Below are 27,368 nucleotides of genomic sequence, written 5' to 3'. Positions count from 1 at the left end.
TCACAGTGATCTCAGATTTTCTGCTAGAATTGGAGAATTGAAATGACTATAGTGTCAGTGGGCTCTGGTAGTGAATATTCCACCTGCACCTGCTTTTATTGTTATTTTGGCCTTCATAATGAGGTTGCTGGTAAGCTGGCGGTTTTACTAGCGGCCTACCAGCAACTTTGGCTTACCGTTTCCGCTGCCCGATATACCAGTAATACTGGGATAGTATGGGTGGTGGGGGAACGCTAAGTTCCCATTCCCATGGAGTCCCATGTGACTGGTAGGGGTCAGGCCTGAAGGTAGTTCACAGCCCCTACCGGCAGACTCAGAGTGAGCCGGGCAGGAAAAGATGCTGATAATGTTGTTACCAGCACATTTTTTCCAGACCGGCTTACTTCTAATGATGGCCAAAGTCTTGCCACCCGATAGTGAGAAACTTCCTGTATTTCAGAACCCACAAAAAAAGCTCCATTGTAAGCCATAGGCTGCTCAGATCCAACACCTTGAGAGAATTGCTAATCCAGCAAGCATTCGCTTGACACGGCTGTTCATAAAATGTGAAAGAATTACCTGAACACACAACCCCAGCATCATTGTTATGGTCGCAGTTGTTGACATTCCATCCTCGGTTGGGGCAGTCCCACAAGTGCACCTCTTGTCCTTTGCAGAGTACGTCGTCCAGAAGGATGCTTCCAGAACCCTGACCGAAGAAGGCCCCTCCAGGAGATGCAATGACAGTCCCACAGCCAAGCTGTCTGCAGATGACTTGTGAATTTGCTTTGCTCCAGAAATCATCGCACACTGTCCCCCACGCGCCTTCATAATAAATCTCAATGCGGCCGGCACAAATTTGTCCTCCATTCGCCAGGCGCAAGTCCAGTTCTTGAGGTGCTAGGGAAAAAGAAACAATATTTCGAGGTTCGCAAATGGATAGCAAACAGCAAAGAAGGAAGCAGAGAGGTCTGTAAAGTGATACGTAGTTCTGCCAGCGTGTTGGGACTAGAAATACATTTTACTTGCTCTGATTGGCTTAGCCTTACAGCCTTTGCTAGCAACTCTATTTGTGAGATTAGTTTCACAGGATGAGTGATGACATTTAGTAAAGTTGCATTTACTGTTTGTGCTGCATTTTAGTAGGGTTTGTGTAGGAACCTAAAGCAGTGTACACGTTACAGTTGCACCCCAAATAGATAACTGCAATACAGTTATTAATGGCCCACGACCAAGTGACACGTGCAACTGGCAACACAAACTTAAACATTTATATTCCAAAATCCCACCCTAAATTAAACAAATCTAATTGCCATGCATTTCATTCTGAAAGTCCCCTACAGAAAACCTTTGCTTATGCATCATAAAAGATATACATGTCAGCACCTCTGAATAGAAAACATTACATAAGCAATAACACACAATTAAAAGACTTTGAGGGCCATTATAAGTTTGCCGGTATCCTTCCGGTAGATTCAGCAGGATACCGGCAAACAGTATTACTGTTACCGGCACTTGGAATGTCAGAATTACTGGCATATTCCAAGTGCCGGTAAGGGTGGTTATTCCCCATTCCCTGGAGTTTCATAGGACTCCATGGCAGGAATTGCCGGCATTACGGCACCGATAACATCAGTGCCAGTAATAGCGGCAGTGCTTTGCCGGTCGCGGTCGGAGTTACCTCCAGTTGGGGCCTGGAGGTAAATCCTCCATCCTTCGCAGCATGGGAACAGTGGCCATAACGGAATTGCTGCCACTTTTTTCCCGCACCGCCAAATTTGTAAAGAGGCCCTTCATCTCAAATACCATCTTTTCCACATACCTCACCTAATTAGAAATCCCAACACATCCCAACCTGGAGCCTTCACTGGAAGCAGACACAAGCTCACAGCCACACCCCATCCACTGACAGTCGCATCCTCAACAGCTTCCCAAATGTGGTGAATCCCAGGAATTCGTCCCCTCTCCCCAAGAGGAGCCACTGCCTTTGGGACTAGGGAGGTGAGCCCACTAAATTTAGCAGCCCCTGTGCGAAAGGGCAAGCGGAATCCTGCTGGGGGTTACCAACTAATGGGGGCAAGGAATCCATTTAACAAAGAATCCCAAGTGTGTGTTGGCTTTATGGGAGTTGAACAGTAGAATAATTAGAGGAACTAGTGGAGTTTCCCATTGCCTTTCAGCGAACAACCTAAAGGGCCTTAGACCCACACAGAGAGAGGAAGATCCAGCCGGAGAGCAAGAAACAGAAGCCTGCGCCGAAGCACAGAGAAGGACTACCAAAGGCACCAAACAGATGACGTGATTGAGTGTGCATTGCATGTACAATTTTAACATGCAAAACAAGTCATAGGAGGCCAATGTGGGTCCCGCCGGAGTTCAGTGGTCTTTGAAGAAAGCCTGCAGAGAGATGGACTCGTCGAGCGCAAATTTTGTAATAACTTTGAGAAGGAATTTCAGGTGAGGCTTGAGGACTTCTCTGCCTCTATGGAACTCGGAATATGGCTGATGTTATTTTATGTGGTTCTGCAAGAAGGTGGTTTGGGTAGGTTAGTGAGGGAAGAGGGGGTGGGATAGAGGTTGTGCTTGCTTGTTGGTGCTTGTAGAACCAGGAATAACTGGTGTCTGTGCGAGTTTGCTTTCTAGGTGTGTTTGGATTGTGCGCATTGGGGTTATTGGGCCTCATTCCGAGTATGGCGGTAAGGGATACCGGTCACCGTTAACGAGACCGGTGCCGGTAATCCATTAACACCACATTCCGAGTTCCCTTTGCGCTCTCGTCCTTAACGCTTGCTTTTAGCAGGCGTTAGGGACGAGGGCGCAAAGGGGCTTTTAAGCCAATAACGGTGACCGTAAAGTACAGTCACCGTTATTTGCAATTTCCCCATTCCCATTGAGCCCTATGGGGGCTCATTTGGGAATGGGGAAGAGCCCTGGGGAATGGGAAATTACCGCCCTGGTCAACTCGGAATAGGGCGGTAATTTCCCATTCCATCACGGCAGTGCCGGTACGGGTCTGGCGCCGACCAAGGCGCTAATAGCGCCATTGGTTAGCGCCAGACTCGGAATGAGGCCCATTGTGTCTGGAAGGTCAATGTCCAGTGACTGAGATGTTTGTTTGCGGTACTTAGTTCTTATGGTGGATGTGTGGGTTGTGTGTTTGTGTGAGGTGAGACTGGCCCGTTAGATCATGTGAGGAAAGTGTGGAGTATGCTGGAGAGAAGCGAGGAGTGGGGAAGGTTAGTGGTTGGTACGGTGTGTTTGTTTTATTGTTGGTTCTAGACTGACGAACAGAGCTTGGAGTTCCAGAGTTCTTCTGGCGGACATGATGGCCACACTGAAGGCTGTTTTCCAAGAGAGAAATTTCATCTCACAATTGTGCACCAACTTGCTCTCGGCTTCATTAAAGCAGGTACTGATGTCATACTGTCAGGAACCCATAAGGTCCTCCTATGTGGTTGGACTTCATTTTCACCTCTGTGATTAGTACCTAGGGATCTCCATCCGCTGCCATGCTTTTTTCAGTGAGTTAGACACACTCTGTCGAGGAACGATACAGGAAAGACAGGGCGGCAAGTGTAGCATTCCAAGACAGTCACACGTCTCCCCAGGCTTCTTGACAGGTGCTGAATTCCTGGTGTTGAAGGGAAGGAGCAGTGCATCTACCTGGAGCATCGGCAGATGGGTGTCTTCAGGTGTCCCCAAGATTGGTGACTGCTGAATGACATCATATGTTACTGTTTGCTACAGAAATCTCAAGCAGCCGAATCTTCTGAGGCGAAAGGTCCTGGCTGTGACACTGCAATCACATGTACTGGTTTGAAGTGTGGCTGCTAGCCCACAGGCGTCCTGCATCCTTGCAAGGACCCAGAAGAGCACCCACAGTGTGATAAAGAACAGGAGTCTGATTCTACAGAAGCCTGCAGAAAGCCATCAGCACCAGTCTGCATGGCTGTGTTTTTACAAGATACTTCTACTGTACTCTTATTCACTCAAGTGCCCATGACCACAGAAAAAATAGCTCATTGAAATCACCTTCTAGGCCCCCAAACCATAACTTGAATCCAACCATTTGACCAGGACCACCCATCCCCCCACCCCACGGCTCTGTTGGCCAGCCAAACCCTATCCGTCATGGGATACATATTAGGCTGCTCCTTATGAAATCACTTCATGTTTTAAAGAAATTTGGTGGGAACATGAACATTTCCTGCCTGTAATGCTCAGGCTTTGCTTAGAAAAGCCTCCCTTGAATGCAATGCAAACTCCTTCCTTCTCAGCCTGCTTTCCATTGCGAAATTCCTTAAAACTAAGACTTTTTGGCAGAGGTCTGTCTCATTAACTAACACTGGCCTCATCCATCTATGTGGGCTTATTGGCTTATGTGGTGCTGCCAGGGTGCCCCAGGCTCATCTAATTTACACTTTCTGCTCTTGATTTCTAGGTCTTTATCTTGGTAGGCAAACATTTGCCTGTTATTGGTTGAAACTAACTGTGACAAAGTCTGATTCTGGACCGAAGAAGTACAAGGGAAAGCAAAGGCTTCCAGGCACTTTGCCAACACCTGTACTACAGATGGGTGCAGTGGTGGATAAGTCATGAAGGTAAAATAGGTAGAGCCAATAGGAGCTTCCCCACAATGCCATACTCATATCCATTCTCTGATTTTATTTTAATCCAATCCCAATCCTACCCCTGTTTCATTTGCACTAATGAACAAACAGAGTGTGTGGCTGCTCTTACCTGCTTGTGGCGTTGATGGTGTAGTAGATGTAACTGCCCCTAGAAAAGAATAACAACAACATGTCAGATTGTCATACATTGCAAAGTGCAGAATAGTTATCTAATGGGCATTGTCTACCTAGTGAATGGCACCGCTCCTTCTCTATACTGGTGGCATGGGCCTTGCATAACCAGAAGCTTCTGAACAGCAATAGCATGGTAAATGCCAAAATAAAAGCAATTTACAAAGAAGGTTCTATGGAAATATGCACTAGGCTTAAACCCCAGTCAAAACACTAAGAACCCACCCCTGAAATGGATAGACAGAGCTAGAACGCAGGCATATATTCCACGGCCTGCGGTAGAGGCCTTGTAGTTATGGTTAAGTTGCTCAACTCATAGATAGAGCACTGTTTGTGCGGCATATAACTTCGCCCCACCTGGATGAATCCTGACCAAACGTTGCAAATAAAGTATATGCCCACCCTCAAAATAATTCTGCAAAGTTTGGTGTGGTTTTGTCAAAGTGGGTAAAGTTATAGGGGGGGCCCCAAAATGTGTGGAAATTCTCATAGAGGCAATGGAAAAGAAAAATTGCTCATGCCTACAGCTCAAACCGCTGGATGGATTTTCCCCAAATTTGCACTGGGAGCGGCGGCTTAGTCCTGAAAGCGTGCGTTTGTAAATTTGGTGTAATTCTGTCCTGTAGTTCCTTTTAAAAACGGCCAAACAGTACGTAAAGAAAATATGTGTGATGTCTGGGTCCGTTCCTCGGACTCACTTCCCTACTATGTCCACAGACACCCCCCTGTACCAAACAGGGTCCGGCGTGATGTCCTCTGTCATCGGATGCAACCACTAATTTGATGGTGAAAAGCGTGAGGTGTGTTATATTTTTTTAAACGGTCGCCATGTTGGATCCACGGACAGCCGCCGGTGTCTGTGGCTAACGGGGTGGGAAAAAAGTTTTGAAAAAACATTTGACGTTATTTGGGGCCAAAAGAGGAGCTGGAAAGGGTGGTGGGTGGAATAAAGATGATATGGGGCTGTTTTTATAAGTGGAAAAAGGGCGTGCAGGTGCTGCAGTAGTCTGCGGACATTGCTGTGAACAGTTTGCAAAACACATTTGGTGTTATTTGGTGGCTGAAAGAGGGTGTGGAAAAGATGGGGGAGTGGAATAAAGATGATATGGAGCTGTTTTTATAGGTGAAAAAGGGTGTGCAGGGCCCGCCTAGTCCGCAGTCCATTGATATTGTCCGTGGACATTATGGAAATGGCAGGGGGTTCTGGGTGAGTTTTGCTATTTGAAGGTGTATTGTACGTACGTATATGGTTTAATTCTATTGTGGTGGTTGTGGCAACTGGCAACACATAGCATAGTAATATGTGAATAGTAATTATAGGTACTGTATGGGGGGTATGCAGTATTTGTAATATGGTGGAATGGTATCATTAAAGTGTATATTGTATTTATGAGTGTAGTACAATCCAGGACAGTGCTCCTTGATGTCTCTTCCGCCTTGGACACGGTCAACAATTATTAACTCATTAAACGGTTACATACATGAAACCATTAGCATTATGCAGCGAGCACTGGACTGGCTGTGTTGTTTTCCTCTGTGACCGTCTTTACCAGATGCAACTGGGCTGTTTGTACTGCACCACCTCACTGTGTACCTGCAGAGTACCCCAGGGTTTTATGCTATGATTGTGGCTCTTCCACATCTAGATCATCCCTCTGGCTCACCTGATGTCTTTCATTTTTCTCATTTACAGTGTTATGTTAATGACACACAGCCTTCCTTAAACTTCCCTGAACTAATTTGTTCTCCTTGTTTTTTATCCCTGATTGTGTGATCTTCATCGAGGCATTGTGTGCAGCTAACAGTCGCTGCCTCAATGCCAGTAAGACGGAGATCTTTCTTACTGGGACACCGGTGCAATGTTTCTTTTCATACCCTCTGGCCGCTGTCTTCGGGCCCTCTAATTTCACCATCCTGGGAGGAAAAAAAAACTCCTTCTTTACTTACATTTTGAAGTTTGTAAAAAAAGCCCATGCTTTGAGTTTGACCTTATTCCAGGCATTGTATCGTTCGTCACTTTCCCCAGAAGCTGAACATATGTAGAGCCCAGGTCTTGTGCATGCTAGACTACTGCAACAGCCTCTTCTTAACCTCCCCCTTTGATCTCTATGCCCTCCCTTGGAAAATATAGAATAGGGCTGCAAGACTTATCCTTGGCCTGAAGCCTAGGGATTTTAACGCTGCTGCTCGAAAATGTGAACATTGGCTCCTGCAAGGACTACAATATGTCCAACTTTGTTCCCCTAAATACTGCCCTGCTAGAGCCCTCTGCTGCTGTAACTGTTATACTGTGCTTGTCAAACGCTTTTTGAAACAGGGAGTGGGAGGCATGTCTCTGTCTTCGGCTTGTGTGTCTCTTTTCGAAAAGCTTTCTTGCTCCTCTTATACTTGAGCTGAACTTCCTTAAGTTCCGGAAACTTCTGAAACCTTTGTGTTCCTGTTTTACTTAATCCCTTCCCTGCTGACTCTTACCACTGCCACTGAAACTGGTGGCCAGGTGCCTCATGAACCTCACAGGTTCCAGGCTCTATATCTAGTCGACATCAGTAAACCCCCACCCTTCGGCATTGCCCTTGAGGGTCAACTGCCTGGCAGCTGTGTACCACACCCTTGGGAAGCCTCTTCCCCAGCAGGTAGCTAGTAGCCTCCCACCTTGGCATCATTTGGGACTTTACTTTTGGGCTTCTATGAGCACTTGGCAATCCCTACTCCTGTTTTCACCCGGCCCAATCTACTGAAACTATTTTGCCCTTTTTCTGCCCGGCACAGCAAAAACTCATCAGTTCACAACCTCCTTGAGCTCTCTGCTGTATTTGATGCTGTTGATCACCCCACACTACTTTCTGCTCTAACGTCTCTTGGCTTTTCTGATGCAGTTTTTTAATGTTTCTCGGTCCTATCTTTCCAGTCGCACTTACTCGGCTTCCTGAGCTGGTCATACTTTTCCACCCCGTCCCCTTCTCTACAGTGTCCCACAAGGCACTGTCCTTGGCCATTTCCACTACACTATTCCTCTATCTGCACTTATTGACTCCTTCCATGCCAATGACTCCCAGAGCTTTCTTTCCTTTGCCATTTCCCATCATTCCACCATCTCAGCCTGCCATTCTGCTGTCCAGTCTTGGATGTCCTCTCGTTTCTTTCATATTACCCACTCTAAAACCGGAAGTTCTCTTTTTTCCATGTCTCTTCCCCCACTGCAGCGTCCCTAGCCTCTGGTCTCGCCATTATCTCCTCGGGTCACTTTTGGTTCATCCGTAACCTTCACTCATCACATTTCTAGTACTGCTTGCATCTGCCGATACTATGTTTATACCATTCGTCACATTCAACCTTTTCTATCTTTCCATGCTACTAAGCTACTTATCTCCACTTCAATGTTCTCTCGACTGGACTATTGCTCAGCCCTTCTAGTAGGCCTTCGCTCTTCTCACCTTACCCCACTTGGCTCTTCAACCTTTCGATTCTTTTCTTCAATTTCATTCCCTTATTAATATTTTCAAGTATTATCATGGTCAGGCCCCCCCTTACCTTTCATCCCTTGTCCCTCCCTACTCCCCTTCTCAATCTCTCTGTTCAAAACATTTACATCTTCTCTCGGTTTTTTACCCCCCCTGTACTCCCTCTCATTGTCACTCTTTTTCTCTTCTTGCCCCTAAAGTGTGGAACTCACTTTCACCTGATATCTGCTCCTCTCCTTACTTTCCACATCTTTCATACTCGGTTAAAAGCTCATTTTCTTGACACTCTCTTTCTGTCAACTAAATTTACCATTCTTGTCAGCTAAATTTTTACTTATTTTGTACTCTTTTTTTGTAAACCATTTACAGCACTTTATTGAAAGTGCTATAAATATCAATAGAATACAAATGGCCTCATTGCAAGTTTTACGGAGAGGGAAAAATGCTGGTATAAATGCAGCTAATTACGTGACTGGCACTGTTACTGCAGTGCAAAACTGCAAGTTTGCCGGTGAGGGTCACTGATCTACCTCCAGCCAAGAGTGGGAGGTAAGTCATGGCCCCACCAGCAGGACACTGATGCTATTACAGGTACCAGTAATACCGTCAATCCCCTCCATGGAGTCCTATGTCTGTACTTTAGCCTATCTACCTAGAGCCACATTAGCTCGTGAAATGACACTACAAGAGAAGTGCTTACACAGTTTGCATTTGCGCATTTAAAATTACATGATACTTTTGTATCTGAAATGTGTTCAGTTCATATTTCAGCTGCTGGCGTGTCTTTAGAAAAGTGCACAGCAGATGTATGTATCTACTATACGAACGCCCGCCCACTGGGCCTCATTACGAGTTTGGAGGTAGCCATGCCGTTTTTAGCGGCATGGCTACCCCCAAACCCGGGTCTGGGTCCCGAAAAATGGGAATTACTGGGCCATTCCGACCTTTGAGGGCCCGGTAATTCCCATTCGCGGGACCCAGACCCGGTATGTCTCCATTCCCATTTGAACCCCATAGGGCTCAATGGGAATGGGGAGGATGCTAACAACGGTCCCGTTAATAATGGGGGCCGTTGTTAGCATCCTGTTCTGCTAGCGGGTGCCGCTCTGCACGTCTGGTCTGACCAGGCTTACAGAGCGGCCCAGCAAGCAGAACTCGAATGTTGTGGCGAGGTAACAACGGCACCAGTAGCCCTACCAGCGCCGTTGTTGCCTTATTGCAACACTTATAATGAGGCCCACTGAGTCTGAAGTCAGTTTAGGTGTAGCCGCTCACACTACTTTTTAGCAGTGGAGCCTATATATTTAGCAGAGTAGACCTTCCTGCAGGGAAATCGTCTTCTTTTGTTTCACAAAATAAAATAAAAGCTCTGGAAAGTACACTGCTAGCCAGTCTGTCATGCTCATTTTCCTTCACTGGCTTCAGAAGTAATCTAGGTCAAACGTTTACAAAGCGTTATAACTTGACCTAGAGAGTTCACAGTGATCTCAGATTTTCTGCTAGAATTGGAGAATTGAAATGACTATAGTGTCAGTGGGCTCTGGTAGTGAATATTCCACCTGCACCTGCTTTTATTGTTATTTTGGCCTTCATAATGAGGTTGCTGGTAAGCTGGCGGTAGTACTAGCGGCCTACCAGCAACTTTGGCTTACCGTTTCCGCTGCCCGATATACCGGTAATACTGGGATAGTATGGGTGGTGGGGGAACGCTAAGTTCCCATTCCCATGGAGTCCCATGTGACTGGTAGGGGTCAGGCCTGAAGGTAGTTCACAGCCCCTACCGGCAGACTCAGAGTGAGCCGGGCAGGAAAAGGTGCTGATAATGTTGTTACCAGCACATTATTTCCAGACCGGCTTACTTCTAATGATGGCCAAAGTCTTGCCACCTGATAGTGAGAAACTTCCTGTCTTTCAGAACCCACAAAAAAAGCTCCATTGTAAGCCATAGGCTGCTCAGATCCAACACCTTGAGAGAATTGCTAATCCAGCAAGCATTCGCTTGACACGGCTGTTCATAAAATGTGAAAGAATTACCTGAACACACAACCCCAGCATCATTGTTATGGTCGCAGTTGTTGACATTCCATCCTCGGTTGGGGCAGTCCCACAAGTGCACCTCTTGTCCTTTGCAGAGTACGTCGTCCAGAAGGATGCTTCCAGAACCCTGACCGAAGAAGGCCCCTCCAGGAGATGCAATGACAGTCCCACAGCCAAGCTGTCTGCAGATGACTTGTGAATTTGCTTTGCTCCAGAAATCCTCGCACACTGTCCCCCACGCGCCTTCATAATAAATCTCAATGCGGCCGGCACAAATTTGTCCTCCATTCGCCAGGCGCAAGTCAAGTTCTTGAGGTGCTAGGGAAAAAGAAACAATATTTCGATGTTCGCAAATGGATAGCAAACAGCAAAGAAGGAAGCAGAAAGGTCTGTAAAGTGATACGTAGTTCTGCCAGCGTGTTGGGACTAGAAATACATTTTACTTGCTCTGATTGGCTTAGCCTTACAGCCTTTGCTAGCCACTCTATTTGTGAGATTAGTTTCACAGGATGAGTGATGACATTTAGTAAAGTTGCATTTACTGTTTGTGCTGCATTTTAGTAGGGTTTGTGTAGGAACCTAAAGCAGTGTACACGTTATAGTTGCACCCCAAATAGATAACTGCAATACAGTTATTAATGGCCCACGACCAAGTGACACGTGCAACTGGCAACACAAACTTAAACATTTATATTCCAAAATCCCACCCTAAATTAAACAAATCTAATTGCCATGCATTTCATACTGAAAGTCCCCTACAGAAAACATTTGCTTATGCATCATAAAAGATATACATGTCAGCACCTCTGAATAGAAAACATTACATAAGCAATTACACACAATTAAAAGACTGTGAGGGCCATTATAAGTTTGCCGGTATCCTGCCGGTAGATTCAGCAGGATACCGGCAAACAGTATTACTGTTACCGGCACTTGGAATGTCAGAATTACTGGCATATTCCAAGTGCCGGTAAGGGTGGTTATTCCCCATTCCCTGGAGTTTCATAGGACTCCATGGCAGGAATTGCCGGCATTACGGCACCGATAACATCAGTGCCAGTAATAGCGGCAGTGCTTTGCCGGTCGCGGTCGGAGTTACCGCCAGTTGGGGCCTGGAGGTAAATCCTCCATCCTTCGCAGCATGGGAACAGTGGCCATAACGGAATTACTGCCACTTTTTTCCCGCACCGCCAAATTTGTAAAGAGGCCCTTCATCTCAAATACCATCTTTTCCACATACCTCACCTAATTAGAAATCCCAACACATCCCAACCTGGAGCCTTCACTGGAAACAGACACAAGCTCACAGCCACACCCCATCCACTGACAGTCGCATCTTCAACAGCTTCCCAAATGTGGTGAATCCCAGGAATTCGTCCCCTCTCCCCAAGAGGAGCCACTGCCTTTGGGACTAGGGAGGTGAGCCCACTAAATTTAGCAGCCCCTGTGCGAAAGGGCAAGCGGAATCCTGCTGGGGGTTACCAACTAATGGGGGCAAGGAATCCATTTAACAAAGAATCCCAAGTGTGTGTTGGCTTTATGGGAGTTGAACAGTAGAATAATTAGAGGAACTAGTGGAGTTTCCCATTGCCTTTCAGCGAACAACCTAAAGGGCATTAGACCCACACAGAGAGAGGAAGATCCAGCCGGAGAGCAAGAAACAGAAGCCTGCGCCGAAGCACAGAGGAGGACTACCAAAGGCACCAAACAGATGAAGTGATTGAGTGTGCATTGCATGTACAATTTTAACATGCAAAACAAGTCATAGGAGGCCAATGTGGGTCCCGCCGGAGTTCAGTGGTCTTTGAAGAAAGCCTGCAGAGAGATGGACTCGTCGAGCGCAAATTTTGTAATAACTTTGAGAAGGAATTTCAGGTGAGGCTTGAGGACTTCTCTGCCTCTATGGAACTCGGAATATGGCTGATGTTATGTTATGTTATGTGGTTCTGCAAGAAGGTGGTTTGGGTAGGTTAGTGAGGGAAGAGGGGGTGGGATAGAGGTTGTGCTTGCTTGTTGGTGCTTGTAGAACCAGGAGAAACTGGTGTCTGTGCGAGTTTGCTTTCTAGGTGTGTTTGGATTGTGCGCACTGGGGTTATTGGGCCTCATTCCGAGTATGGCGGTAAGGGATACCGGTCACCGTTAACGAGACCGGTGCCGGTAATCCATTAACACCACATTCCGAGTTCCCTTTGCGCTCTCGTCCTTAACGCCTGCTTTTAGCAGGCGTTAGGGATGAGGGCGCAAAGGGGCTTTTAAGCCAATAACGGTGACCGTAAAGTACAGTCACCGTTATTTGCAATTTCCCCATTCCCATTGAGCCCTATGGGGGCTCATTTGGGAATGGGGAAGAGCCCTGGGGAATGGGAAATTACCGCCCTGGTCAACTCGGAATAGGGCGGTAATTTCCCATTCCATCACGCGGTGCCGGTACGGGTCTGGCGCCGACCAAGGCGCTAATAGCGCCATTGGTTAGCGCCAGACTCGGAATGAGGCCCATTGTGTCTGGAAGGTCAATGTCCAGTGACTGAGATGTTTGTTTGCGGTACTTAGTTCTTATGGTGGATGTGTGGGTTGTGTGTTTGTGTGAGGTGAGACTGGCCCGTTAGATCATGTGAGGAAAGTGTGGAGTATGCTGGAGAGGAGCGAGGAGTGGGGAAGGTTAGTGGTTGGTACGGTGTGTTTGTTTTATTGTTGGTTCTAGACTGACGAACAGAGCTTGGAGTTCCAGAGTTCTTCTGGCGGACATGATGGCCACACTGAAGGCTGTTTTCCAAGAGAGAAATTTCATCTCACAATTGTGCACCAACTTGCTCTCGGCTTCATTAAAGCAGGTACTGATGTCATACTGTCAGGAACCCATAAGGTCCTCCTATGTGGTTGGACTTCATTTTCACCTCTGTGATTAGTACCTAGGGATCTCCATCCGCTGCCATGCTAATTCAGTGAGTTAGACACACTCTGTCGAGGAACGATAAAGGAAAGACAGGGCGGCAAGTGTAGCCTTCCAAGACAGTCACACGTCTCCCCAGGCTTCTTGACAGGTGCAGAATTCCTGGTGTTGAAGGGAAGGAGCAGTGCATCTACCTGGAGCATCGGCAGATGGGGTTCTTCAGGTGTCCCCAAGATTGGTGACTGCTGAATGACATCATATGTTACTGTTTGCTACAGAAATCTCAGGCAGCCGAATCTTCTGAGGCGGAAGGTCCTGGCTGTGACACTGCAATCGCATGTACTGGTTTGAAGTGTGGCTGCTAGCCCACAGGTGTCCTGCATCCTTGCAAGGACCCAGAAGAGCAGCCACAGTGTGATAAAGAACAGGAGTCTGATTCTACAGAAGCCTGCAGAAAGCCATCAGCACCAGTCTGCATGGCTGTGTTTTTACAAGATACTTCTACTGTACTCTTATTCACTCAAGCGCCCATGACCACAGAAAAAATAGCTCATTGAAATCACCTTCTAGGCCCCCAAACCATAACTTGAATCCAACCATTTGACCAGGACCACCCATCTCCCCACCCCACGGCTCTGTTGGCCAGCCAAAACCTATCCGTCATGGGATACATATTAGGCTGCTCCTTATGAAATCACTTCATGTTTTAAAGAAATTTGGTGGGAACATGAACATTTCCTGCCTGTAATGCTCAGGCTTTGCTTAGAAAAGCCTCCCTTGAATGCAATGCAAACTCCTTCCTTCTCAGCCTGCTTTCCATTGCGAAATTCCTTAAAACTAGGACTTTTTGGCAGAGGTCTGTCTCATTAACTAACACTGGCCTCATCCATCTATGTGGGCTTATTGGCTTATGTGGTGCTGCCAGGGTGCCCCAGGCTCATCTAATTTACACTTTCTGCTCTTGATTTCTAGGTCTTTATCTTGGTAGCCAAACATTTGCCTGTTATTGGTTGAAACTAACTGTGACAAAGTCTGATTCTGGACCGAAGAAGTACAAGGGAAAGCAAAGGCTTCCAGGCACTTTGCCAACACCTGTACTACAGATGGGTGCAGTGGTGGATAAGTCATGAAGGTAAAATAGGTAGAGCCAATAGGAGCTTCCCCACAATGCCATACTCATATCCATTCTCTGATTTTATTTTAATCCAATCCCAATCCTACCCCTGTTTCATTTGCACTAATGAACAAACAGAGTGTGTGGCTGCTCTTACCTGCTTGTGGCGTTGATGGTGTAGTAGATGTAACTGCCCCTAGAAAAGAATAACAACAACATGTCAGATTGTCATACATTGCAAAGTGCAGAATAGTTATCTAATGGGCATTGTCTACCTAGTGAATGGCACCGCTCCTTCTCTATACTGGTGGCATGGGCCTTGCATAACCAGAAGCTTCTGAACAGCAATAGCATGGTAAATGCCAAAATAAAAGCAATTTACAAAGGAGGTTCTATGGAAATATGTACTAGGCTTAAACCCCAGTCAAAACACTAAGAACCCACCCCTGAAATGGATAGACAGAGCTAGAACGCAGGCATATATTCCACGGCCTGCGGTAGAGGCCTTGTAGTTATGGTTAAGTTGCTCAACTCATAGATAGAGCACTGTTTGTGCGGCATATAACTTCGCCCCACCTGGATGAATCCTGACCAAACGTTGCAAATAAAGTATATGCCCACCCTCAAAATAATTCTGCAAAGTTTGGTGTGGTTTTGTCAAGGTGGGCAAAGTTATAGGGGGGGCCCCAAAATGTGTGGAAATTCTCATAGAGGCAATGGAAAAGAAAAATTGCTCATGCCTACAGCTCAAACCGCTGGATGGATTTTCCCCAAATTTGCACTGGGAGCGGCGGCTTAGTCCTGAAAGCGTGCGTTTGTAAATTTGGTGTAATTCTGTCCTGTAGTTCCTTTTAAAAACGGCCAAACAGTACGTAAAGAAAATATGTGTGATGTCTGGGTCCGTTCCTCGGACTCACTTCCCTACTATGTCCACAGACACCCCCCTGTACCAAACAGGGTCCGGCGTGATGTCCTCTGTCATCGGAAGCAACCACTAATTTGATGGTGAAAAGCGTGAGGTGTGTTATATTTTTTTAAACGGTCGCCATGTTGGATCCACGGACAGCCGCCGGTGTCTGTGGCTAACGGGGTGGGAAAAAAGTTTTGAAAAAACATTTGACGTTATTTGGGGCCAAAAGAGGAGCTGGAAAGGGTGGTGGGTGGAATAAAGATGATATGGGGCTGTTTTTATAAGTGGAAAAAGGGCGTGCAGGTGCTGCAGTAGTCTGCGGACATTGCTGTGAACAGTTTGCAAAACACATTTGGGGTTATTTGGTGGCTGAAAGAGGGTGTGGAAAAGATGGGGGAGTGGAATAAAGATGATATGGAGCTGTTTTTATAGGTGAAAAAGGGTGTGCATGGCCCGCCTAGTCCGCAGTCCATTGATATTGTCCGTGGACATTATGGAGATGGCAGGGGGTTCTGGGTGAGTTTTGCTATTTGAAGGTGTATTGTACGTACGTATATGGTTTAATTCTATTGTGGTGGTTGTGGCAACTGGCAACACATAGCATAGTAATATGTGAATAGTAATTATTGGTACTGTATGGGGGGTATGCAGTATTTGTAATATGGTGGAATGGTATCATTAAAGTGTATATTGTATTTATGAGTGTAGTACAATCCAGGACAGTGCTCCTTGATGTCTCTTCCGCCTTGGACACGGTCAACAATTATTAACTCATTAAACGGTTACATACATGAAACCATTAGCATTATGCAGCGAGCACTGGACTGGCTGTGTTGTTTTCCTCTGTGACCGTCTTTACCAGCTGCAACTGGGCTGTTTGTACTGCACCACCTCACTGTGTACCTGCAGAGTACCCCAGGGTTTTATGCTATGATTGTGGCTCTTCCACATCTAGATCATCCCTCTGGCTCACCTGATGTCTTTCATTTTTCTCATTTCCAGTGTTATGTTAATGACACACAGCCTTCCTTAAACTTCCCTGAACTAATTTGTTCTCCTTGTTTTTTATCCCTGATTGTGTGATCTTCATCGAGGCATTGTGTGCAGCTAACAGTCGCTGCCTCAATGCCAGTAAGACGGAGATCTTTCTTACTGGGACACCTGTGCAATGTTTCTTTTCATACCCTCTGGCCGCTGTCTTCGGGCCCTCTAATTTCACCATCCTGGGAGGAAAAAAAACTCCTTCTTTACTTACATTTTGAAGTTTGTAAAAAAAGCCCATGCTTTGAGTTTGACCTTATTCCAGGCATTGTATCGTTCGTCACTTTCCCCAGAAGCTGAACATATGTAGAGCCCAGGTCTTGTGCATGCTAGACTACTGCAACAGCCTCTTCTTAACCTCCCCCTTTGATCTCTATGCCCTCCCTTGGAAAATATAGAATAGGGCTGCAAGACTTATCCTTGGCCTGAAGCCTAGGGATTTTAACGCTGCTGCTCGAAAATGTGAACATTGGCTCCTGCAAGGACTACAATATGTCCAACTTTGTTCCCCTAAATACTGCCCTGCTAGAGCCCTCCGCTGCTGTAACTGTTATACTGTGCTTGTCAAACGCTTTTTGAAACAGGGAGTGGGAGGCATGTCTCTGTCTTCGGCTTGTGTGTCTCTTTTCGAAAAGCTTTCTTGCTCCTCTTATACTTGAGCTGAACTTCCTTAAATTCCGGAAACTTCTGAAACCTTTGTGTTCCTGTTTTACTTAATCCCTTCCCTGCTGACTCTTACCACTGCCAGTGAAACTGGTGGCCTGGTGCCTCATGAACCTCACAGGTTCCAGGCTCTTTATCTAGTCGACACCAGTAAACCCCCACCCTTTGGCAGTGCCCTTGAGGGTCTACTGCCTGGCAGCTGTGTACCACACCCTTGGGAAGCCTCTTCCCCAGCAGGTAGCTAGTAGCCTCCCACCTTGGCATCGTTTGGGACTTTACTTCTGGGATTCTATGAGCACTTGGCAATCCCTACTCCTGTTTTCACCCGGCCCAATCTACTGAAACTATTTTGCCCTTTTTCTGCCCGGCACAGCAAAAACTCATCAGTTCACAACCTCCTTGAGCTCTCTGCTGTATTTGATGCTGTTGATCACCCCACACTACTTTCTGCTCTAACGTCTCTTGGCTTTTCTGATGCAGTTTTTTAATGTTTCTCGGTCCTATCTTTCCAGTCGCACTTACTCGGCTTCCTGAGCTGGTCATACTTTTCCACCCCGTCCCCTTCTCTACAGTGTCCCACAAGGCACTGTCCTTGGCCATGTCCACTACACTATTCCTCTATCTGCACTTATTGACTCCTTCCATGCCAATGACTCCCAGAACTTTCTTTCCTTTGCCATTTCCCATCATTCCACCATCTCAGCCTGCCATTATGCTGTCCAGTCTTGGATGTCCTCGCGTTTCTTTCATATTACCCACTCTAAAACCGGAAGTTCTCTTTTTTCCATGTCTCTTCCCCCACTGCAGCGTCCCTAGCCTCTGGTCTCACCATTATCTCCTCGGGTCACTTTTGGTTCATCCGTAACCTTCACTCATCACATTTCTAGTACTGCTTGCATCTGCCGATACTATGTTTATACCATTCGTCACATTCAACCTTTTCTATCTTTCCATGCTACTAAGCTACTTATCTCCACTTCAATGTTCTCTCGACTGGACTATTGCTCAGCCCTTCTAGTAGGCCTTCGCTCTTCTCACCTTACCCCACTTGGCTCTTCAACCTTTTGATTCTTTTCTTCAATTTCATTCCCTTATTAATATTTTCAAGTATTATCATGGTCAGGCCCCCCCTTACCTTTCATCCCTTGTCCCTCCCTACTCCCCTTCTCAATCTCTCTCTTCAAAACATTTACATCTTCTCTCAGTTTTTTACCCCCCCTGTACTCCCTCTCATTGTCACTCTTTTTCTCTTCTTGCCCCTAAAGTGTGGAACTCACTTTCACCTGATATCTGCTCCTCTCCTTACTTTCCACATCTTTCATACTCGGTTAAAAGCTCATTTTCTTGACACTCTCTTTCTGTCAACTAAATTTACCATTCTTGTCAGCTAAATTTTTACTTATTTTGTACTCTTTTTTTGTAAACCATTTACAGCACTTTATTGAAAGTGCTATAAATATCAATAGAATACAAATGGCCTCATTGCAAGTTTTACGGAGAGGGAAAAATGCTGGTATAAATGCAGCTAATTACGTGACTGGCACTGTTACTGCAGTGCAAAACTGCAAGTTTGCCGGTGAGGGTCACTGATCTACCTCCAGCCAAGAGTGGGAGGTAAGTCATGGCCCCACCAGCAGGACACTGATGCTATTACAGGTACCAGTAATACCGTCAATCCCCTCCATGGAGTCCTATGTCTGTACTTTAGCCTATCTACCTAGAGCCACATTAGCTCGTGAAATGACACTACAAGAGAAGTGCTTACACAGTTTGCATTTGCGCATTTAAAATTACATGATACTTTTGTATCTGAAATGTGTTCAGTTCATATTTCAGCTGCTGGCGTGTCTTTAGAAAAGTGCACAGCAGATGTATGTATCTACTATACGAACGCCCACCCACTGGGCCTCATTACGAGTTTGGAGGTAGCCATGCCGTTTTTAGCGGCATGGCTACCCCCAAACCCGGGTCTGGGTCCCGAAAAATAGGAATTACTGGGCCATTCCGACCTTTGAGGGCCCGGTAATTCCCATTCGCGGGACCCAGACCCGGTATGTCTCCATTCCCATTTGAACCCCATAGGGCTCAATGGGAATGGGGAGGATGCTAACAATGGTCCCGTTAATAATGGGGGCCGTTGTTAGCATCCTGTTCTGCTAGCGGGTGCCGCTCTGCACGTCTGGTCTGACCAGCTTACAGAGCGGCCCAGCAAGCAGAACTCGAATGTTGTGGTGAGGTAACAACGGCACCAGTAGCCCTACCAGCGCCGTTGTTGCCTTATTGCAACACTTATAATGAGGCCCACTGAGTCTGAAGTCAGCTTAGGTGTAGCCGCTCACACTACTTTTTAGCAGTGGAGCCTATATATTTAGCAGAGTAGACCTTCCTGCAGGGAAATCGTCTTCTTTTGTTTCACAAAATAAAATAAAAACTCTGGAAAGTACACTGCTAGCCAGTCTGTCATGCTCATTTTCCTTCACTGGCTTCAGAAGTAATCTAGGTCAAACGTTTACAAAGCGTTATAACTTGACCTAGAGAGTTCACAGTGATCTCAGATTTTCTGCTAGAATTGGAGAATTGAAATGACTATAGTGTCAGTGGGCTCTGGTAGTGAATATTCCACCTGCACCTGCTTTTATTGTTATTTTGGCCTTCATTATGAGGTTGCTGGTAAGCTGGCGGTAGTACTAGCGGCCTACCAGCAACTTTGGCTTACCGTTTCCGCTGCCCGATATACCGGTAATACTGGGATAGTATGGGTGGTGGGGGAACGCTAAGTTCCCATTCCCATGGAGTCCCATGTGACTGGTAGGGGTCAGGCCTGAAGGTAGTTCACAGCCCCTACCGGCAGACTCAGAGTGAGCCGGGCAGGAAAAGGTGCTGATAATGTTGTTACCAGCACATTATTTCCAGACCGGCTTACTTCTAATGATGGCCAAAGTCTTGCCACCTGATAGTGAGAAACTTCCTGTCTTTCAGAACCCACAAAAAAAGCTCCATTGTAAGCCATAGGCTGCTCAGATCCAACACCTTGAGAGAATTGCTAATCCAGCAAGCATTCGCTTGACACGGCTGTTCATAAAATGTGAAAGAATTACCTGAACACACAACACCAGCATCATTGTTATGGTCGCAGTTGTTGACATTCCATCCTCGGTTGGGGCAGTCCCACAAGTGCACCTCTTGTCCTTTGCAGAGCACGTCGTCCAGAAGGATGCTTCCAGAGCCCTGGCCGAAGAAGGCCCCTCCAGGAGATGCAATGACAGTCCCACAGCCAAGCTGTCTGCAAATGACTTGTGAATTTGCTTTGCTCCAGAAATCATCGCACACTGTCCCCCAGACGCCTTCATAATAAATCTCAATGCGGCCGGCACAAATTTGTCCTCCATTCGCCAGGCGCAAGTCCAGTTCTTGAGGTGCTAGGGAAACAGAAACAATATTTCGAGGTTCGCAAATGGATAGCAAACAGCAAAGAAGGAAGCAGAAAGGTCTGTAAAGTGATACGTAGTTCTGCCAGCGTGTTGGGACTAGAAATACATTTTACTTGCTCTGATTGGCTTAGCCTTACAGCCTTTGCTAGCCACTCTATTTGTGAGATTAGTTTCACAGGATGAGTGATGACATTTAGTAAAGTCGCATTCACTGTTTGTGCTGCATTTTAGTAGGGTTTGTGTAGGAACCTGAAGCAGTGTACACGTTATAGTTGCACCCCAAATAGATAACTGCAATACAGTTATTAATGGCCCACGACCAAGTGACACGTGCAACTGGCAACACAAACTTAAACATTTATATTCCAAAATCCCACCCTAAATTAAACAAATCTAATTGCCATGCATTTCATTCTGAAAGTCCCCTACAGAAAACCTTTGCTTATGCATCATAAAAGATATACATGTCAGCACATCTGAATAGAAAACATTACATAAGCAATAACACACAATTAAAAGACTTTGAAGGCCATTATAAGTTTGCCGGTATCCTGCCGGTAGATTCAGCAGTATTACTGTTACCGGCACTTGGAATGTCAGAATTACTGGCATATTCCAAGTGCCGGTAAGGGTGGTTATTCCCCATTCCCTGGAGTTTCATAGGACTCCATGGCGGGAATTGCCGGTATTACGGCACCGATAACATCAGTGCCAGTAATAGCAGCAGTGCTTTGCCGGTCGGGGTCGGAGTTACCTCCAGTTGGGGCCTGGAGGTAAATCCTCCATCCTTCGCAGCATGGGAACAGTGGCCATAACGGAATTACTGACACTTTTTTCCCGCACCGCCAAATCTGTAATGAGGCCCTTCATCTCAAATACCATCTTTTCCACATACCTCACCTCATTAGAAATCCCAACGCATCCCAACCTGGAGCCTTCACTGGAGGCAGACACAAGCTCACTGCCACACCCCATCCACTGACAGTCGCATCCTCAACAGCTTCCCAAATTTGGTGAATCCCAGGAATTCGCCCCCTCTCCCCAAGAGGAGCCACTGCCTTTGGGACTAGGGAGGTGAGCCCACTAAATTTAGCAGCCCCTGTGCGAAAGGGCAAGCGGAATCCTGCTGGGGGTTACCAACTAATGGGGGCAAGGAATCCATTTAACAAAGAATCCCAAGTGTGTGTTGGCTTTATGGGAGTTGAACAGTAGAATAATTAGAGGAACTAGTGGAGTTTCCCATTGCCTTTCAGCGAACAACCTAAAGGGCCTTAGACCCACACAGAGAGAGGAAGATCCAGCCGGAGAGCAAGAAACAGAAGCCTGCGCCGAAGCACAGAGGAGTACTACCAAAGGCACCAAACAGATGACGTGATTGAGTGTGCATTGCATGTACAATTTTAACATGCAAAACAAGTCATAGGAGGCCAATGTGGGTCCCGCCGGAGTTCAGTGGTCTTTGAAGAAAGCCTGCAGAGAGATGGACTCGTCGAGCGCAAATTTTGTAATAACTTTGAGAAGGAATTTCAGGTGAGGCTTAAGGACTTCTCTGCCTCTATGGAACTCGGAATATGGCTGATGTTATGTTATGTGGTTCTGCAAGAAGGTGGTTTGGGTAGGTTAGTGAGGGAAGAGGGGGTGGGATAGAGGTTGTGCTTGCTTGTTGGTGCTTGTAGAACCAGGAGAAACTGGTGTCTGTGCGAGTTTGCTTTCTAGGTGTGTTTGGATTGTGCGCACTGGGTTATTGGGCCTCATTCCGAGTATGGCGGTAAGGGATACCGGTCACCGTTAACGAGACCGGTGCCGGTAATCCATTAACACCACATTCCGAGTTCCCTTTGCGCTCTCATCCTTAACGCCTGCTTTTAGCAGGCATTAGGGACGAGGGCGCAAAGGGGCTTTTAAGCCAATAACGTGACCGTAAAGTACAGTCACCGTTATTTGCAATTTCCCCATTCCCATTGAGCCCTATGGGGGCTCATTTGGGAATGGGGAAGAGCCCTGGGGAATGGGAAATTACCGCCCTGGTCAACTCGGAATAGGGCGGTAATTTCCCATTCCATCACGGCGGTGCCGGTACGGGTCTGGCGCCGACCAAGGCGCTAATAGCACCATTGGTTAGCGCCAGACTCGGAATGAGGCCCATTGTGTCTGGAAGGTCAATGTCCAGTGACTGAGATGTTTGTTTGCGGTACTTAGTTCTTATGGTGGATGTGTGGGTTGTGTTTTTGTGTGAGGTGAGACTGGCCCGTTAGATCATGTGAGGAAAGTGTGGAGTATGCTGGAGAGGAGCGAGGAGTGGGGAAGGTTAGTGGTTGGTACGGTGTGTTTGTTTTATTGTTGGTTCTAGACTGACGAACACAGCTTGGAGTTCCAGAGTTCTTCTGGCGGACATGATGGCCACACTGAAGGCTGTTTTCCAAGAGAGAAATTTCATCTCACAATTGTGCACCAACTTGCTCTCGGCTTCATTAAAGCAGGTACTGATGTCATACTGTCAGGAACCCATAAGGTCCTCCTATGTGTTTGGACTTCATTTTCACCTCTGTGATTTGTACCTAGGGATCTCCATCCGCTGCCATGCTTTTTTCAGTGAGTTAGACACACTCTGTCGAGGAACGATACAGGAAAGACAGGGCGGCAAGTGTAGCCTTCCAAGACAGTCACACGTCTCCCCAGGCTTCTTGACAGGTGCAGAATTCCTGGTGTTGAAGGGAAGGAGCAGTGCATCTACCTGGAGCATCGGCGGATGGGTGTCTTCAGGTGTCCCCAAGATTGGTGACTGCTGAATGACATCATATGTTACTGTTTGCTACAGAAATCTCAAGCAGCCGAATCTTCTGAGGAGAAAGGTCCTGGCTGTGACACTGCAATCACATGTACTGGTTTGAAGTGTGGCTGCTAGCCCACAGGTGTCCTGCATCCTTGCAAGGACCCAGAAGAGCACCCACAGTGTGATAAAGAACAGGAGTCTGATTCTACAGAAGCCTGCAGAAAGCCATCAGCACCAGTCTGCATGGCTGTGTTTTTACAAGATACTTCTACTGTACTCTTAATCACTCAAGCGCCCGTGACCACAGAAAAAATAGCTCATTGAAATCACCTTCTAGGCCCCCAAACCATAACTTGAATCCAACCATTTGACCAGGACCACCCATCCCCCCACCCCACGGCTCTGTTGGCCAGCCAAACCCTATCCGTCATGGGATACATATTAGGCTGCTCCTTATGAAATCACTTCATGTTTTAAAGAAATTTGGTAGGAACATGAACATTTCCTGTCTGTAATGCTCAGGCTAGCTTAGAAAAGCCTCCCTTCAATGCAATGCAAACTCCTTCCTTCTCAGCCTGCTTTCCATTGCGAAATTCCTTAAAACTAGGACTTTTTGGCAGAGGTCTGTCTCATTAACTAACACTGGCCTCATCCATCTATGTGGGCTTATTGGCTTATGTGGTGCTGCCAGGGTGCCCCAGGCTCATCTAATTTACACTTTCTGCTCTTGATTTCTAGGTCTTTATCTTGGTAGGCAAACATTTGCCTGTTATTGGTTGAAACTAACTGTGACAACTGATTCTGGACCGAAGAAGTACAAGGGAAAGCAAAGGCTTCCAGGCACTTTGCCAACACCTGTACTACAGATGGGTGCAGTGGTGGATAAGTCATGAAGGTAAAATAGGTAGAGCCATTAGGAGCTTCCCCACAATGCCATACTCATATCCATTCTCTGATTTTATTTTAATCCAATCCCAATCCTACCCCTGTTTCATTTGCACTAATGAACAAACAGAGTGTGTGGCTGCTCCTACCTGCTTGTGGCGTTGATGGTGTAGTAGATGTAACTGCCCCTAGAAAAGAATAACAACAACATGTCAGATTGTCATACATTGCAAAGTGCAGAATAGTTATCTAATGGGCATTGTCTACCTAGTGAATGGCACCGCTCCTTCTCTATACTGGTGGCATGGGCCTTGCATAACCAGAAGCTTCTGAACAGCAATAGCATGGTAAATGCCAAAATAAAAGCAATTTACAAAGAAGGTTCTATGGAAATATGCACTAGGCTTAAACCCCAGTCAAAACACTAAGAACCCACCCCTGAAATGGGTAGACAGATCTAGAACGCAGGCAAATATATCACGGCCTGCGGTAGAGGCCTTGTAGTTATGGTTAAGTTGCTCAACTCATAGATAGAGCACTGTTTGTGCGGCATATAACTTCGCCCCACCTGGATGAATCCTGACCAAACGTTGCAAATAAAGTATATGCCCACCCTCAAAATAATTCTGCAAAGTTTGGTGTGGTTTTGTCAAGGTGGGCAAAGTTATAGGGGGGGGCCCAAAATGTGTGGAAATTCTCATAGAGGCAATGGAAAAGAAAAATTGCTCATGCCTACAGCTGAAACCGCTGGATGGATTTTCCCCAAATTTGCACTGGGAGCGGCGGCTTAGTACTGAAAGCGTGCGTTTGTAAATTTGGTGCAATTCTGTCCTGTAGTTCCTTTTAAAAACGGCCAAACAGTACATAAAGAAAATATGTGTGATGTCTGGGTCCGTTCCTCGGACTCACTTCCCTACTATGTCCACAGACACCCCCTGTACCAAACAGGGTCCGGCGTGATGTCCTCTGTCATCGGATGCAACCACTAATTTGATGGTGAAAAGCGTGAGGTGTGTTATATTTTTTTAAACGTTCGCCATGTTGGATCCACGGACAGCCGCCGGTGTCTGTGGCTAACGGGGTGGGAAAAAGTTTTGAAAAAACATTTGCCGTTATTTGGGGCCAAAAGAGGGGCTGGAAAGGGTGGTGGGTGGAATAAAGATGATATGGGGCTGTTTTTATAAGTGGAAAAAGGGTGTGCAGGTGCTGCAGTAGTCTGCGGACATTGCTGTGAACAGTTTGCAAAATACATTTGGGGTTATTTGGTGGCTGAAATAGGGTGTGGAAAAGATGGGGGAGTGGAATAAAGATGATACGGAGCTGTTTTTATAGGTGAAAAAGGGTGTGCAGGGCCCGCCTAGTCCGCAGTCCATTGATATTGTCCGTGGACATTATGGAGATGGCAGGGGGTTCTGGGTGAGTTTTGCTATTTGAAGGTACGTACATATATGGTTTAATTCTATTGTGGTGGTTGTGGCAACTGGCAACACATAGCATAGTAATATGTGAATAGTAATTATAGGTACTGTATGGGGGGTATGCAGTATTTGTAATATGGTGGAATGGTATCATTAAAGTGTATATTGTATTTATGAGTGTAGTACAATCCAGGACAGTGCTCCTTGATGTCTCTTCCGCCTTGGACACGGTCAACAATTATTAACTCATTAAACGGTTACACGATACCATTAGCATTATGCAGCGAGCACTGGACTGGCTGTGTTGTTTTCCTCAGTGACCGTCTTTACCAGCTGCAACTGGGCTGTTTGTACTGCACCACCTCACTGTGTACCTGCAGAGTACCCCAGGGTTTTATGCTATGATTGTGGCTCTTCCACATCTAGATCATCCCTCTGGCTCACCTGATGTCTTTCATTTTTCTCATTTCCAGTGTTATGTTAATGACACACAGCTTTCCTTAAACTTCCCTGAACTAATTTGTACTCCTTGTTTTTTATCCCTGATTGTGTGATCTTCATCGAGGCATTGTGTGCAGCTAACAATCGCTGCTTCAATGCCAGTAAGACGGAGATCTTTATACTGGGACACCTGTGCAATGTTTCTTTTCATACCCTCTGGCCGCTGTCTTCGGGCCCTCTAATTTCACCATCCTGGGAGGAAAAAAAACTCCTTTTTTACTTACATTTTGAAGTTTGTAAAAAAATCCCATGCTTTGAGTTTGACCTTCTGCCAGGCATTGTATCGTTCATCACTTTTCCCCAGAAGCTGAACATATGTAGAGCTCTGGTCTTGTGCATGCTAGACTACTGCAACAGCCTCTTCTTAACCTCCCACTTTGATCTCTATGCCCTCCCTTGGAAAATATAGAATAGGGCTGCAAGACTTATCCTTGGCCTGAAGCCTAGGGATTTTAACGCTGCTGCTTGAAAATGTGCACATTGGCTCCTGCTAATTGCAAGGACTACAATATGTCCAACTTTGTTCCCCTAAATACTGCCCTGCTAGAGCCCTCCGCTGCTGTAACTGTTATACTGTGCTTGTCAAACGCTTTTTGAAACAGGGAGTGGGAGGCATGTCTCTGTCTTCGGCTTGTGTGTCTCTTTTCGAAAAGCTTTCTTGCTCCTCTTATACTTGAGCTGAACTTCCTTAAGTTCCGGAAACTTCTGAAACCTTTGTGTTCCTGTTTTACTTAATCCCTTCCCTGCTGACTCTTACCACTGCCACTGAAACTGGTGGCCTGGTGCCTCATGAACCTCACAGGTTCCAGGCTCTATATCTAATCGACACCAGTAAACCCCCACCCTTCGGCAGTGCCCTTGAGGGTCTACTGCCTGGCGGCTGTGTACCACACCCTTGGGAAGCCTCTTCCCCAGCAGGTAGCTAGTAGCCTCCCACCTTGGCATCGTTTGGGACTTTACTTCTGGGCTTCTATGAGCACTTGGCAATCCCTACTCCTGTTTCCTTGCCCTTATTTTACTGCACAATGCATATGTGCATTTATAGTAGCAGTGTGTACAATTAATTTGGATAAGCAAGGGAAATGCAGATGCAAAAGATTTGTAGAACATTTTTAAGTGGCAGTTGTGCGGAAGTTTAATATGTTGATAGCGTTATATGTAGAGTTTGTTTTAACTGATTGGTGGATATTTGTATAACTGTTTCAAAGCAGGCAATGAGGGAGTGCTACAAACATAACCGTAAAAAAGGTAAAAGGTCTGTTTTGTGCGATGTTGTCCACGTGCAATCCAGGATTTTATTAATGCATGTCCTAGAGAGGAGACTGCGGAGACCGTGGATAGTCATAAAATACCATGGATTATGGTCTTTATTGTATGCTAGAGAAAAGTATTTGGGACAGTAAACTGTTTCTGTGTTTTATTTTTGTGTCTATTATACAATTGTCCATTATTTCCATTAGCAA

General features: G+C 46.3%; 1 protein-coding gene across 1 annotated transcript in view; it reads right to left on the bottom strand.

Annotated features, from left to right (window-relative positions):
- LOC138473469 (deleted in malignant brain tumors 1 protein-like) overlaps positions 1 to 27,368 on the bottom strand; it is a 376,653-nt gene continuing 349,285 nt past the window's right edge. Inside the window, exons 6-11 of the mRNA XM_069612115.1 lie at positions 19,996 to 20,316; positions 14,441 to 14,479; positions 10,277 to 10,597; positions 4,720 to 4,758; positions 559 to 879; positions 1 to 23 (exon numbers count right to left, since the gene is read on the bottom strand). Coding sequence (XP_069468216.1) covers positions 1 to 23; positions 559 to 879; positions 4,720 to 4,758; positions 10,277 to 10,597; positions 14,441 to 14,479; positions 19,996 to 20,316 — 1,064 coding nt within the window. The remainder of the gene's footprint in view (positions 24 to 558; positions 880 to 4,719; positions 4,759 to 10,276; positions 10,598 to 14,440; positions 14,480 to 19,995; positions 20,317 to 27,368) is intronic.

This window comes from Ambystoma mexicanum, chromosome 8, assembly GCF_040938575.1.
Source record: "Ambystoma mexicanum isolate Mex_15411 chromosome 8, UKY_AmexF1_1, whole genome shotgun sequence".
Taxonomy (NCBI): Eukaryota; Metazoa; Chordata; class Amphibia; order Caudata; family Ambystomatidae; genus Ambystoma; species Ambystoma mexicanum.
Note: the sequence above shows the minus strand (reverse complement) of the source record. Positions and strands in the feature narration are given on the sequence as shown.